Here is a 15,819-nt window from a genome sequence, read left to right as displayed (position 1 = left end):
ATTTCCCAGTGAATGGGAACCCTCTTAGTTTCCAGTTATTTGCCACTACAAAAAATGGCTGCTATAAATGTTTTTGTACATAGGAAGAAAACATATGCTTTTTTATGAATAGACCTGGTCACATCATCCCTTTTCTCAAAATTTTTATTCTTCTCTGTCTCCTGAGTAAGTTGAGGTTCTTCAGCTTGGCATTTAAGGCACTCTACAATGTGGGTGCTACTCCATTTTTCCAGCCATATCTCCTATTATTTTCTTTCATGATCTTTTCTGTCTCTTCCACATGCTTCTTCTTTGCGCAGGATATTCTTTCCTATGCCAAGAAGGACCCCCTTCTGTTTTATTGACCTCTTATACATCCATTAATTTGTTGTCCATTTGTTTCAGTTATCTCCGACTCTTTGTGACCTCATTTGGGGTTTTCTTGGCAAAAATACTCAAATGATTTACCATTTTCTTTTCCAGCTCATTTTCCAGATGAGGAAACTGAGGTAAGTGGATTGCCCAGAGTCACACATTTAATAAGTATCTAAAGGCAGATTTGAACTCAGAGAGATGAGTCTTCCTGATTCCAAGCCCAATGCCCTATCCAATGCAGCGCCACCTAGCTGCCCATCACATCTTTTTAAGCCCAATCTTTTTTGTGAAGGAAACTTGTGAGGATCCAGTGAGAGGGAATATTGAATTGGACCTGGAATAAGGAAGATCTGGGCTAATTTTCTGCCTTGAACCCTTACTTACTGTGTATCCTTGGGATAGTAATTTAATTTCTCTGAGTTCCAACTGATTTCTCATCTGTAAACTAAGGGGATTGGATTTTTGACTTCTGATGTCCTTTCTAGCCTCAGTCTATGACCTTATGACATAATGTTTATAAATTGCTTTGAAAATTTGAAGACACTATATGAGTAGCTGTTATTGTTATTTCCCAAGACCCTTCCCACAGTTCTTTGTTTATAGGAGGCCCACAAATAGAAGCTGACTAATTCATTGCTTGAAATACACCCTCCTGATCCTATACTCTGAATATGGGCACTCTGAGGGGCTGCAACAAGACAAAAAAAAAAAGACTTGGCCAGTTTAGAAGGAAACTGAGTCCCTCCTTTACTTACTCAGTTCTGCAATGCTGCCTACTCGGGTGGCCAGCAAGGATTGTTCGATGGTCCTTAGCTCTGACTGGCTGAACATGGGCAGTTCTCCGGGCTTGTTTGGTCTCTGGGGGTCTCGGTGAAGGGTCAGGCTGTCTGGCAGGCAGAGAACGCCTGAAATCATGAGAACAGGAAGGGGGAAAGAGAGAGAACAAAACAAGAGAGATAGGTTATTTTTCCAAATTTAAAAAATGAATTATTTAAAAAATTGATGTTTTAGTCATGCTTTTGGTTCATATATATCATGATTTCTGTCACCTCCCTCCCTCTTTGAAAAGAAAGAAAGGACAAAAGGAAGGAAAGGAAGAAGAAGGGAAGAAGAAGAAAGGAAGTGAAAAAAAGAGAGGAAGGAAGGAAAAGAAGGAAGGAAAAAAGGAAGAAAGTAAGGAAGGAAAGAAGGAAATGAGGAAAAAGGAAGAAAGGAAGGAAAGAAGGAAATGAGGAAAAAAGAAAGAAAGAAAAGGAGAGAAAGAAAGAAAAAAGAAAAAGAAAAAGAAAGAAAGAAAAGAAAGGAAGGAAGGAAGGAAGACAGTTAAGGAAAACATATGGACACAGCAATCAGATCTGACAGTGAATGTAATATTCTGCCCTTGTATTCCCTTGCTTCTCCAAGGCAAAGAAATGCAGTCCACACTTTATATTTTTCCTTTTATCTCCTAATATTCCTCAACTGAAATTCTCCTGCAGTTACCTCAGTTTCCTTCTTGCCTCCAAACCTCAATTTCTCCCCTGATATGGCGTTTTTCTTAATTCCCGTTCCATAAGACTTAGCCCTTAATTCTAGACAATTTCACAGAAATCCATAGTTTTGTGCCTGATGTATTGTCCCCCAAATTCCCTCAACTATAGATTCTACACATGTTTAACATCAATGAACATCATCAATTATGTATATATTATATAATAAAAATATACAAACATATACACACATGTGTGAATACAAGCACATATAAATGCACCGAACTCATCCAAGTGGCTTTTATAATTCCCTTCTGTGAACAAAAATTTTCTGACCTGTGCTCCAAGTCAAGAAGACCTGGATTCAAGTTTCGTCTCTGGCATATACTACATATGTGACCCTGGATCTGTCACTTTATCTCTCTGCATCCTAGCAATTAAGATTAGTGTTCTGTACCGAGAGAGCGGATTTCCGTAGCAGAAACTCCCTCTCCTAATAAAATCACAGATTCGCTCCCCAGATAGGTCTCTTGAAGCAGTTTGTATTATTTGAATTCAAAGTACTTGAGGTATAATTATATGTAAAATATGGTAATTGGTTTCAGCCCAATGGAAATATATAATGAAGATTCAAATTATGTAAATACTTCCCAGGATTCATTGTTCTCACTAATTGATACTTAGCTATATGTTAATTGCATGTGTGTATTGTATATGTACATATGCATATGTGTATGTATATATATATATATACATACATATACTGCATATAGATAAATGTATACATTATTACAGATATAAATACATATTCAATAAAGACATACATTTTTGTTGTTCCATTGTGTCTGCCTCTTTATAGTCCCATTTTGGGATTTTCTTGGCGAAGATACAAAAGCGATTTGTCGTTTCCTTCTTCCAGCTCATTTTACAGATGAGGAAACTGAGGCCGACAGTTAAATGACTTGCCTGGGCTATTGAATATCTGAGACCAGATTTTTACTTAGGTCTTCCTGCCTTCCCCACTCTGGGCCACCTACCTGCTACACATAAATTAAGTTTCCTCAAATTGATCATTCTTGATTTCAATAACCTTGCCCATCAGTCACCCCTCACCCCCCTTGTTTCAAAACACTCACAGATGACCCCATTGAAATCCCTTCCTGGTCATTTCTCCTTCTTTTCCCAATGGATGGCAACTGCCATCTTAAAATCACCTTCTGAAAAGATCTTGCTATTCCCCCATACATCTGGGGGACCACCCGGGACATTTGTCCTGCTTGTTTAACTGTGGGTAAAGATGCTCTAAGTCCTAACTCATGAGAGTCCTAATCAACATGAGATTCTCTTTCTGGAGCAAAACGGGTCCTCATATTATTCCACTGGCAATATCAGAGAAGAACAATTAATTATCAAACGCCTGCCATTAGAGTTGTATATCAAGTACCTTTGTAAACCCACTAGAGAGAGTGTGAGATCAAAGTGAGATCAAAGATTCAGTGACAACCCAAAGAAGAAAAAGTCAATCAACAAGCATTTATTAAATACCTACTATGTGCCAGCTACCGTGCTAAACACTGGGAATTTGAAGAAAGGTACAAGGCACAGCCTAATGGGGAAGACAACATGTACAAAAGGGAGAGAGATGGGGTAAGTTGGGGGCAATTAACAAAGGAAAGCCCCTAATATTTAGGAAGACCGAATGTTTCCTATAGGTTCTGGGCATTAGCTGCCACTTGAAGGAAGCCAGGAGATCGAGACAAGGAGGGAGACCATTCCATGCATGAAATATAGCCTGAGAAAATGTCTGGAGTCCAGAGATAGAGCATCTTTTTTTTTTTTATTTTTTAAGATGGAACAATTCTATACATGTTTAACTTATAATGGATTGCTTGCTGTCTTGGGGAGGGAGAAGGAAGAGAAGGAGAAAAAATTGGAACATAATGTGTTGCAAAGGTAAAAGTTGAAAATTATCTTTGGGGAAAAAAAGGTGGAAAATTCTTTTGGGAGAATGGGACAAAAGAATTGGGGGCAAATCTGGTTCCTGTAATAACTTATACATACCCATCAACACTCTGTGCTTGATAAAACACGTTCTAGACGGCAAACCATTTGATCCTCAGATCTCCATAAACAGGAAAGATGAATGTTATTATATTTCCTTTACAGATGAGGAAACTGAGGCTCAGAAAAGTTGAATGCTTTTGAGTACACAGCTTAAAAAGTGTCAGGGTCAGAATTTGAAGTCCTGTCTGCTGATCCATGGTTGTTTTTACTATATTGAGCTGTTTTTCGGAGAGTCAACGATCTGTTAACCTTGAGTGTGACTGCTCATGTCAATAGATTGTACACAGTCACTGTAGTAACTCAGTAGCTACATGACCCTGAAAAAGGCACTTAAACCTCTGCTATCTCAATTTTCAATAACTCGATAGTCTCTAAGGGTCCCTTCCAACTCTGAATCCATGATTCCATGATTCTACTTCCCAGTGAGATAATTTGATCGGTTGGGCAATGTGTCTGGATTCAGTGTTCAACATGGCCTCAGGAATACGTGGATTCCCATCTTGTCCCTGACCCTGACCAAATCATGGACCATGATACCTCAGTAGAAGGGACACATTGGTTCTGGAGGCAGAGAACTTCAGTTCCAATTTTCTGACCTTTTTTACCCGTCCCACCTTGGGCAACTGACAACCCATCTGGGTCTCAGTTTCCTTTTTTGCAAAAGGAAAGAATTAGACTCCCTGTCTCTTGAGGTTGTATTGCATTCAAAATCTAGGATCCTATGGTCAATGGCGCTCTCTCTGAACCTCAGTTTCCTTAGCTATGAAATGGGGATAATAATAATAGCAACTTCTTCCCAGGGTTGTTAGAAGGATCAATGCGATAATCTATGTAAATTATTATTTAAATGGGTGCTATTAGATTAAAATAATAATAGCATCTTCTTCCCAAGACTGCTATGAGGATTAATGAGATAATCCATGTTGAAGCATTATATAAATGGGTGCCATTATGTTGCAGACATAGTTGTAATAGTAATAATAATAATAATAGCAATTTCTTCCCAAGGCTGCTATGAAGATCACTGAGATAATCTATGTAAAGCATTATATAAATGTGTGCCATAAGCTGTAGACATAATTGTAGCAATAATAATAATAATAATAATAGCAACTTCTTCCCAAGGCTGCTCTGAGGATTAATGAGATAAACTATGTAAAGCATTATATAAATTGGTGCCATTATGTTATAGACATAGTTGTAATAATAATAATAATAATAATAATAATGATATAGCACTTATAATGTACCAGGCATTATGTTAAGTGCTTAATCAAATGCAATATCTCATTTATTCTCACAACAACTCTGGGTTAGAAGTGCTATTAAATAGCCCCATTTTACAGATGAGGAAACTGAAGCAAACTGAAATACAGACTAAGTCATTCAACAAAAAGTTCTCTTTCTGGAACTAACTAGGTCTCATACTAGTAATAGGAAACAAACAATTATCAAATGCCAACAATTAGGGTTCTATTTCAAGCCTTTGTAAAACCTACCTGTTTGTTTGAGTTGGATACTTTACTCTTTCCTCCCTTCCTGCCTCTCTCCCTCCAGCTACTAAATATGTGAGGTAGCATTTGAACTCGGGACTTTCTGACTTAAGGCCCACTGCTCTATCCACTGTACCACCTATAATTAAAATAGTTCTGAATTAGAAGCTGGAAGACTAGAGTTCAAGTTTCAGTGTTGCTACTATGTAGCAAAAAGTCTGGCACACAATAGTTGCATAATAAATGCTTGTTGACTAAGTACTTATGAGCTTACTAGGAAGTGAGTGACCTAATTTCTGGGCCTCTATGTATTAATCTATACAATCAGTGGGTAGACTTTTAAATTCCCTTCTGTCTCCAGATTCTATGAGTCGTAAATGGTCAGATTTTGGACAAAGTTGGTTCAACCAAGTCTCTCGATCTGGTTTATGCCGTATAGATCTCGTTGTAGATTATTCTACCGATGTCATAATGTAGACATTTTTATCTCCATTTTATCTCCATTTTTTATCTCCAAATATAGACGTTTTTATATTTTTGTCTCTGTACATCTCCATAAGCCGTCTTCCGTGCATAATATATCCCCTTCCTCATTTCCATTTCACAAAATCCGTATCTTTCTTCAAATCTCAGTCTATTGATAAACATTCATTAAGCCCCTACTATATGCTAGACACCACACCTAGCACTGGGGATACAAAATTAAAAAGGAGCAAAAAGCCAGTCCTTGTCCTCAAAGGGATCACAATCTAATCAAAAGCTCATCGGAGATTCCCTTTCTTGTGTCAAACTCTGAGGCTTCCAGTTATTGGGGCTTTCTCCCTCCTTACAGTCGCTTGTGTTTATAATAGGATCATAAGCCTATAGAATTTTAGGATCGAAAGGTGACCTTATAAATCAATCAGTCCACTCCCCCCCTCACCCATTTTACTGATGAGAAAACTGAGGCTCACAGACTTGCCCAGGGTCACTCAAGTGACAGAACTGGGTATTCAAACCCATCGTTCCCGACCCCGTTGCTCCTTCCATGATAAGATGTTGCCTCCTGAAATAGATTTGCAATCTGGATGCATCTTCTCTGCAGCAGTCTCTGGTGTGTCTGTGTCTTTGGGGTTATTGTTAAGAATTTATAGCCTCAGTTTATGAAAGTCATTTTTTATGGATTTGGGTGTTTGTACTGAGCTAGAAATTCTCCTGAAATTCCACGTGCTTATTAAATTCACAGTCCAAGGTCCTTATTAAATATATTTTTTTTGTATCTCTGTTTAATTCATGTACAGCCTCAAGAAGTTACTTAATTTTGCTGAGTCTCCTCCCTTGTAAAGTTAAAAAGATCGAATTTGATGACCTCTCTGAGGTGTTTTCCAGTTCTACAGCTGTGATCCTAAGTCATTTAACTTCCCTCAGCCTCAGTTTCTCTATCTGTAAAATGAAGACAATCTATAAGAATCCTTTCGAGTCTAAATCTCTGATACTATGAGATACCATGAGTCAGTTCACATTTAAAAGCACTCACTATGTGCAAGAAATTTTCAGACAAAAAATGAAGCAGTCTTTACCCTCACTGAGCTTACCTTTTATGGGAGAGGGGCAGGAAGAGAGATAAAAATATATATATAAACACAACACCTGGCACACAATAGATGCATAATAAGTGCTTACTGTCAGTCAGTCAACATTAATAAAGCTCCTACTATGTGTCAGATATTATGCTAAGTACTTCATGATTGATGGATTGATTAAATAAATATAAAACTTACATAAAAAGGATTTCAATCAATAATAACAGCATCCCAAGATGTAGGCAGTGTCCCATGAACTGTGTGATGAAAGAGGTTGGGGATTCAATGAGGAGAGAGTTATCCCAGAAGACAGAGATGGGAGACATGACATGACGGGAAGGGGAAAAACACACACAAAACAGTTTGACACCGGAATCAAGAGAAATAAAAGAAAATACTGAAATAGGGCTTGAAATGCCAGGAGAAGGATTTTGCATTTTATCCTAGGGAGCCACAGCAAGTTTTCCTGAAAGTAGGAAAGTGACTTGGTCCAATCCATGTTTTAGCAATGACACTCGGTTTCAGTGTAGATGGACTAGAGAAGGGAAAATCTGGGGCAGGGAAACTAATTAATTAGAAGTATTCCAGAAGAGATGAGATGGGGCTTTATAAAAATTAGATGTGCTTGAAAGATACAAAGATGGAATTAACAAGATTAATTGACCCCTGAACTTATGTAGCAAAAGGAAGAAACGAGCATTTATTAAGCACCTACTGCATACCAAGCATCACGCTAAGCACTTTACAAGCATTATTTCGATTGATCCTTACGACAACCCTGGGAATTGGGTGCTATTATTATCCCCATTTTTACAATTGAGAAAACTGAGGCAGACAGGCTGCAAGTTGTCCAGGATCATAAAGTCAGGAAGCATCTGAGGTCAGATTCTTAGTGTTCTCTCCACTGACCCATCTTACTATCTCCTGTGATTATTGAGAAAGAAGGGAAGACTCCAGCTTTGACTCCAAGATTGGCGACCTGGGTGAATGAAGGATGTTGGCAGGACCCCTCAACACTCATCCCACGGCCTCTCATATAGTAGCTGCTTAATCATTGGTTGTTAAGTAGAATTGACCTAGAAATTGCAAAAACCAAGCTCCAGAAACTTGGTGTAAAAAAATATGATTGAGAAAGCCTTGAATGACAGATCACTTGGGCGTGGGAGACCTGTAATTGATCTATTATTCAAGGGCCATGTCCTAGCTTTTTTTTGGAGACTATATTTGGTTGTGTAAGAAGACATTTCTTATGACATCTTTAGGAAAATCAACGGGGTCAATAAGATGTCATCTGCATCATCATATTTTAATGTCAGCAGTGGTCTGATGCTTCTGGAATATTAATCATCGCACATTTCTAGAGCTGAGAGAGACACTAGGCTGGTGAAGAAAGGGAGAAATCATAAGCTTAGGGCAACAGGAATCATTGAAGACTTTTCACTGCCCATCCAAGGTGACTTAAATTACTTCCTTTCAGAATGCCTCCATTTGCTTATCCATAAAATGGGTTTCTGACCCTCCAAAGGGTCACTCACTAACCCTTCTTGCTGGCCTGATTCCTGATGTCAGAAAGCACGTGCTGCTAGGCTGTTGGGTTTTTCTTTTTAAATTTGTGAATTCTAACTGTTCTGGGACTAGGTTTCTAAAATCAATCTAGTTCCTGTTTAACTTCAGGCCATATTGTGTCCAGTGTGGCTGCCGAACTGGTATTGATTAACAAAGGGGCCACTTGAGTCGGTCAATTTATGGGCTGGAAGGCACTTCAGTGACCATCCGGGCTGGCCTTTGCTGGAACAAGAATTTTCTTTATAACCTCCCTGACATATAAATGGTCACTTAGCTTTTGCTTTAAAAATATCTATTGAGGAAGAACTCACTCTACTTCTTCCCAAGGCAGCTCAGTCTACTTTTGAACAGCTGTCATTATAAGGCCATTTTCCTTATTTACTTTCAACCAAAATGTGCCTCTCTGTTACCTGTAGCCAGCTCTCCCAGTTCTGCCCTCTGGGGCCAAAGAGAACAAGGCTGACCCTCTTGTATATAACAGTGACTGTTCTTCAGCTTTCTGCCAAATCTTCTTGTCTATTCCAAGCCATAGGAACCAAGACTCAGAGCTGGAAGGGACCTCAGAAGCCATCTAGTCCCACCACTCTGTCTGCCTCAGTTTATCATATGGAAAATGGAGATAATCACCTATATGCCAAGATTAAGAAATGCTTGTTTCTTCCTTCCTTCCTTCCTTCCTTCCTTCCTTCCTTCCTTCCTTCCTTCCTTCCTTCCTTCCTTCCTCCCTCCCTCCCTCCCTCCCTTTCTTTCTTTCTTTCTTTCTTTCTTTCTTTCTTCTTTCTTTCTTCTTTCTTTCTTTCTTTCTTTCTTTCTTTCTTCCTTCCTTCCTTCTTCCTTCCTTCCTTTCTTCCTTTTCTTCCTTCCTTCTTCCTTCCTTCCTTCCTTCCTTCCTTCCTTCCTTCCTTCCTTCCTTCCTTTCTTCTTTCCTTCCTCCCTCCCTTTCTTTCTCTCTCCCTCCCTTCTTTACTCCCTCCTTCCTTCCCTTCTTTCTTCCTTCTTTCCTCTCTCCCTCCCCATCTTTCTGTTTTTCTTCCTTCTTTCCTCATTTTATCTGACTGCCTCTTTCAGTTTGGTGCCTATATATCCATATTATCCTAACAACAAGTTCAATATTTGTTAGTGATGTAGTAGTTGTCTCTGAATCAGCTATCTGGAGACTCATCACCAGACACTCGTTATAACCAAAACAAGAATTAGTTTAAACAAAACCAAACAAAAATCAAAGAGGAAAAAAAACCAAAATATAGCATGTAACAGAAACAACTTAATCCTAAATTTAACCAAATTATTAAAAATGAGAAATGGATACTAGAAATGACACCGATTCTGACTACAATTTCATCCAAAAGCTTAACCATTATAAATTGATTGTCACATCATGGAATTCTCCATTGGCACTCTACAGAACTTTGAGTATACTTCCAGAAACTGAATCTCAAGAGTTCTCACCACTCAGAACCCCTGTTTCTCTTTTCCTCACCTGACTCATGTTTGAGAATATGTGTCCCTTAGCTACTGTCTCCCCAAGCATATGTCCACCCATGTCCCAGCTGCTGCTATCTCTTGGGCCAAGAAGCTGCCATCTCTGGGTCCCTTTACAGTTTCTACATGTGATTTTCATGTGCTCATTTCCAGACAGCAATTAATGGCTTCTCCTCTGCCCCAGGACTCCAATCTCATACTAATTCTGCTAAAAAGAAAAAGGGTCCAAAGTGGTCATAGGATCTAGGGCTAGAAAGGATTTCAGAGTCTAGAATTTAGTCTCAGGATCTAGAATGAAGTTCAGGTGTCACTTTAATCCTTATATCCTATTTTTAAGGAAACTGAGGGCCAGGGAATTTGTCCACTATCTTATAAGTAATAACTGTAAGAAGTAGGACTTGATTCTGGCATTAAGAACTTCCAACTTGAATGCCAATTGTAAATAGTGTCTGTCACATAGTTGGAGTTTAATAAACACTTGTTTAAAAAAAAATTGGGTTTGAACATTGGTCTTCCTAATTCCAGTTCCAGCATTTGATCCATCCTGCCACGCTGAGCAGAACATTTAACCTCTCAAGGTGTCAGACCATTCTCTAAGAGTAGTACAATTTGCAGGCAAGTGGCCAATTTCTACTGGTACAAGGAGTTTGCACAAGGAGCAGCTCTATACTAATTAAATTTATAGGTTGAGATCCGCCTACCTCACCAAAAACAAAAAACAAACCTAAAAACCACATAAAAATACTTGAGAAACAGACATAATGACAGAACACTTCATTTCATTGGGAACAGTGTTTTTTAAAAAAGGGAATGTTTAAGATAATGGGGAATTTTTCTATGGGGAATTTTTCTCTTTCTGTTTTCGTTTTGATAATTGGCCGGGGGCCAGATCACAAGGATCTTTATTTTAAAAGGTACTGGGGTGGAAAACAGACTTGGGACCAGCCCAACCAGTTCATTCATCTGGGGGCACCAAGCCAGATCCCAATTATGCTAATCATCCCCCACACTGCATTTTTTTAGAATGATCTACATTCAAAGGGAAAGAAAGTTAGGCAGTTCCTTGCCAAACCATCAAAATGACTAGGATGTGGTAAAGACAAAGAGAGGGCTTCATGCACCTAGTAACTCCTCAAGGCCAGGCTCTGATGCAAGGGTGCTGGAAAGGGTGAGACGCCACCTAGCCTAAAAGAGACAAAGGCAGACTACCTTGGTGTGGAGAGCATTGGACTTTCCACAGCCCAAGTTCTACGCCTGCTCTGCTGAGTCCCAGTTCTGGGACTAGGATAAAGGGAATTAATCTCTCGGACTCTCATCTTTCTCATCTGTAAAATGCCATTGGACACAATCCTAAAGTGCTTTCTCCCTCTCCTCCCCCTTCCCCATAAGTATTATGGGGCTGGGTAAAATCTAGAACTGTTATGGGGTTCAAATGGGCAGGGAGGGTGGGATGCTGGAAAGATTCCAGCCTCGAAAGTCAGAGCCTAGATTTCAAATCTTATTCTGCCCCTAAATGACTGTGTGATGTTGTACAAATAGATTACTCTGTCCTAGACTCAGTATCCTTTTTTGTCAAAAGACTAGATAATGTCTGAAGTTTATTCCAGCTCTAAAGCCTTGGTCCTAAGAACTTCATTTAGGGACTGATGGATCAATATACAGAATGTTCTATAATATGCCAAACAGATGAGAAAGGAACCATGCCCTCAGTCAGGAAATACCAAAGTTTTGAGGAAACTCCCTTTTACCAATTCAGGTCCGTGTTTTCTCTGTTTTTACAGAGCTTCCCAAGATCACTGAGGGGTTAGTGGACTTGTTCAGGGTCACATAGCCAGAAATTAGAAAAGATTGAACTTGTACCCAAACTTTCCTGATTTTGAGGTCCATCAATCAATGAACCTTTATTAAGTGCCTACTATGTGCCAGGCACTGTGCAAAGCAAGAGGATACAAAAAGAGGCAAAAGATAATCCCTGCCCCCAAAGATGGCACAATCTAACAAGGAAGACAACAACCAATCAATAAACATTTATTAAGCACTTAGTATGGATCAGGCATTGTGCTAATCACTGAGGATACAAAAAAAGGGCAAAAAACACTCCTTATTTTCAAGGAGAATGGTCAGCTGTATATCCAGTTGAACTATAGGCCCTCTCAGGATGGTTGTGCTGAGTCTAACACTCTCACTCTAGAGAGGAGGAAAATGAGGTCCATAGGGGTTAAGGGACTTGCACAAGGAGAAAAAGATGGTAAGGGGCAGAGTGGAAATTAACCCCCATGTTACCGACCCCAAGGCTAGCACTCTTTCTCCCACACCATTTACTACATTTATTTAAAAAATATATATATTGCAAAGTGACTGACATAGTCTTAGGCTAAATATATCCTTACTGATTGATGGGCCTAAGCAAACAAATTGGCCCACCCAGAAATGGAAGACATGACCTTGACCTCATTAGCACAATCTTACTTACTACATGGGGAAAAGAGGCCCAGGGAGGAGGAACCCATCTAGCTTAATTTTCTTCTCTTTGCTTGGGAACATGAGCTTCCTCAGTAGACAGAGAAGACCTTTCTTATCCCAGTCTTATCATCTTTCTTGGAAACATCCCTGTAGGGGCTCTTGGAGCCACCCAAAAGGGCAGCTTATTGTCCTGCTGCCAGCTTAACTAGCTACCCAACCTGGACTAGTGAAAGCTCCTACTTCCACTGTGGTTCCCCAACAATCATCGCTCTTCCAGGTAGAAATTTTAAAAACAAGAAAGTGTCACAGGATGCAAACCAAGGTCTGACTGCTTCTTTTTTTTTCTTTTTTATCACCAATTTATGCTTTTCTTTTTCTTTTTTTTTCTTTTAATAGCTTTTTATTTACAAGTTAGATGCATGGGTAATTTTTGGTCTTTCTTTTCATTGCCTACCAGTTGGAAGTGAGGACCCTACAAGAAACCTTTCATGGGTTTCTATGCATCTAGGAAACTCGTGTCAGAAGGAAGATTTGAACTTGAGACTTCCCTGATTCCAAGTATTCTTTCTCTGATACCCCAGTGTGTCTCTGATTCCAAGAGATTCCAGGTCAAGAACCGGATGTGATCTCGGAGACCATCCAGTCCAAACCCCTTATTTTACAGATAGAGAAACTGAGGCCCAAGGAGAAATAATAAGCAATAAAGGAGATTGACTGATCCATATGCTCAGTATATATTACATGTATTAAATAATTTACATTTATCAGACACTTATTATATATAAGCACTGAGGGCCGGAGCTGTTTTTGTCTTTTTTTAAGTACAGTGCCAGGCCCATAGTAAGTACTTAGTGAATGTTTGTTGACTGACTGACTGATTGTAGAACCAGTTTTTTTCCACTTTCTATAACGAACTTGGCAGAGAGTAGAATTTAAATTCCTTGAGAGCAAAAAATGTTCTAGTTTTCTGTTTGACTCTCCAGTGCCTAGCACAGAGTGGTCATTTCATAATTTTTTGTGCAATCGTGGAGCTGATTTGAATGGACTCAAGAAGGCTTCCTTCCTGTGCACATAGCCCCAAGGTAGGACTCAGCAGGGAACAACAGACTCACCTACCTACCCAGGCAGCTCAGGAGAGAAGCTCTAATTAAACTCCAGGTTGGGGAGGGGCAGCTCTAGCTCCTTGGAGACAGACAGGCACAGATGGTAACTCTATTGTTATGACTGCATTATTATGTTGTACAAGGTACCCGGAGGCTATTTGATGGCAGCATGGCTTTGAAATCAATAATGCAAATAAGAAAATTAAGTATTATGAGACTGTGTGAAATCTAGAGCAAAAGGAAGTCCGAATAATCTTATCTATAAGTCTCTCGGGTCTGTGGAACGTTGATATGGAAGTCAGAGATCATGGGAATGAATTCTGGCTTCCTCACTTATTGTGTGATCTTAGACAAGTCCCTTGATCTGTCCCATTTGCAAAATGAGATTAGAAGAAATGACCTCTGAAGGGGCTTCCATCTCTGGGTCTGTAATTTCATGACTAAGTTTTGTTCATTCGTTTTGTTGTTTGGTCATATCTGATTCTTTGTGATCTCATTTGGAGTTTTCTTTTTCTTTTTTTTTTTTTACTTAAAAAATAATAATAGCTTTTTATTTTTCCAAATACATGTAAAGATAATTTTAAAAATTCACCCTTGCAAAACCTTGTGTTCCAAATTTGTCTCCTTCCTTCCCTAGACAGCGAGTAATCCAACATAGGTTAAACATGTGCAGTTCTTCATATATATTTCCACATTTATCATTCTGATAAGAAAATCTGATCAAAAGGGGAAAAAAATGAATAAGAAAAAAAAATGAGCAGCAAACAACAATGAAGAGAAATTACTATGTTGTGATCCCACATTCAGTCCCCATAGTCCTCTCTCTGGATGCAGATGGCTCTCTCCAGGTCTTCTTTACACTCCAGATCCAGCAATCTATGTGCTGCACCACCTGCCTGCCTTGTTCATTTATAGAATCCTAGATTTAGAGCTGGAAGTATCCAGTCCAACCCCATCATTTTACAGATGAGGAAACTGAGTTTCTGGGATAGAAAGAAGGAATAAAGGTCTAAATTCAGAAAATTTTAGAGGCTATTTAATCTAAATCTTTCACTTCAGCCAAAGCAGCAACTAGAGGGTGCCATAGCAAATGTAGTCCCTTACTTGGAATCAGGAAAACTCATCCTCTTGATCTCAGACACTAATTATCTGTGTGAACCTGGGCAAGTCATTTAATCCTGTGTGCCTCAGTTTCCTCATCTGTCAAAAGAACTGGAAAAGGAAATGGTAAACTACTCTAGTATCTTTGCCAAGAAAACTCCAAATGGGGTCATGAAGAGTCAGTCATTACTGAAAAGATTGAATAATTTCCCTCTCTGATTATAAATCCCATACTCTTTCCCACTGTCTGCCTCAGTTTCTTTTTCTGTAAAATGGAATAATAAAAGTAGTATCTTACAGGCTTGTATGGGGAATCAAATAAGATGCTATCTGTAAGCACTCTGCAAACCTTAAAGGGTTCTATAAGATGCCACTCAACTATCCAAACCTGCAAAGTTGTCAGGAGATTGGATCTGAAAATCCCACAACTATAAGCAAGAGTCTCAACTCTTTCTCTACTTTCCCCTCCAACAAGTTAATGAGCTGTCCCACAGATCCAGGTGGGCTTTCACTCAAGAGGCCACCAGGTGGGAGGCACTTCTGGTTTTCCCTGAGTGGCTACTAAGTGGGCAGAGTCTGGGGAAGGGGATGCGCCATGGGCTCTACTCTCTGGTTTTCCTAAGCTCAGAGAAGTATCTCTTCTTGTAGCGTGTCAGGACTCTGAGAAAAGTATACTTAAAGCAAGGATATTTACAGCAAGGTTTTTACTCAGTGTGACTGATGAGATGATGGTTCTCTAGTTCATGTATACTTAGTACTTAGTATGGTGATGGAATGGTTCTACAGTTGGCACATGCTCAGTGTGCTGTAGTGATGTCATTGTACTCTAAGGTACATAAAGGCTGAGAGGACTAGGTCAGTGCGAATGTGCTTGAGCTCAATCTCAGACTCCACACTCCAGACTTTATCCCTGACCATCCCGGTGGTGACTCTCCTGCTAAGACCAAGGCCCACCCAGAGATCCTCCAGAAAGCGAGCCTGAACATTACAGCTTCTACCTCTAACTCTCTGCTTTCCTTCCCGGTCATTCAGGAGTGCAGTTAAAGGTTTATTATATTCTGAGCTCGGTTCCTACCCCCGTTGTTCCCACTTTATATTGCTTTCCCCTCCCCACGGGGTCTCCAGAATCGGATCTTCCTGTTCATATCCCAGGGCAACATAC

At 39.5% G+C, this 15,819-nt stretch overlaps 1 protein-coding gene across 1 annotated transcript in view; it reads right to left on the bottom strand.

Annotated features, from left to right (window-relative positions):
• ABTB3 (ankyrin repeat and BTB domain containing 3) overlaps nt 1-15,819 on the bottom strand; it is a 329,205-nt gene that overhangs the window by 105,934 nt on the left and 207,452 nt on the right. Inside the window, 1 exon segment of the mRNA XM_051961527.1 lies at nt 1,110-1,259. Within this exon segment, the coding sequence (XP_051817487.1) occupies nt 1,110-1,259 (150 nt within the window).

This window comes from Antechinus flavipes, chromosome 5 (assembly GCF_016432865.1).
Source record: "Antechinus flavipes isolate AdamAnt ecotype Samford, QLD, Australia chromosome 5, AdamAnt_v2, whole genome shotgun sequence".
Lineage (NCBI taxonomy): Eukaryota > Metazoa > Chordata > Mammalia > Dasyuromorphia > Dasyuridae > Antechinus > Antechinus flavipes.
Note: the sequence above shows the minus strand (reverse complement) of the source record. Positions and strands in the feature narration are given on the sequence as shown.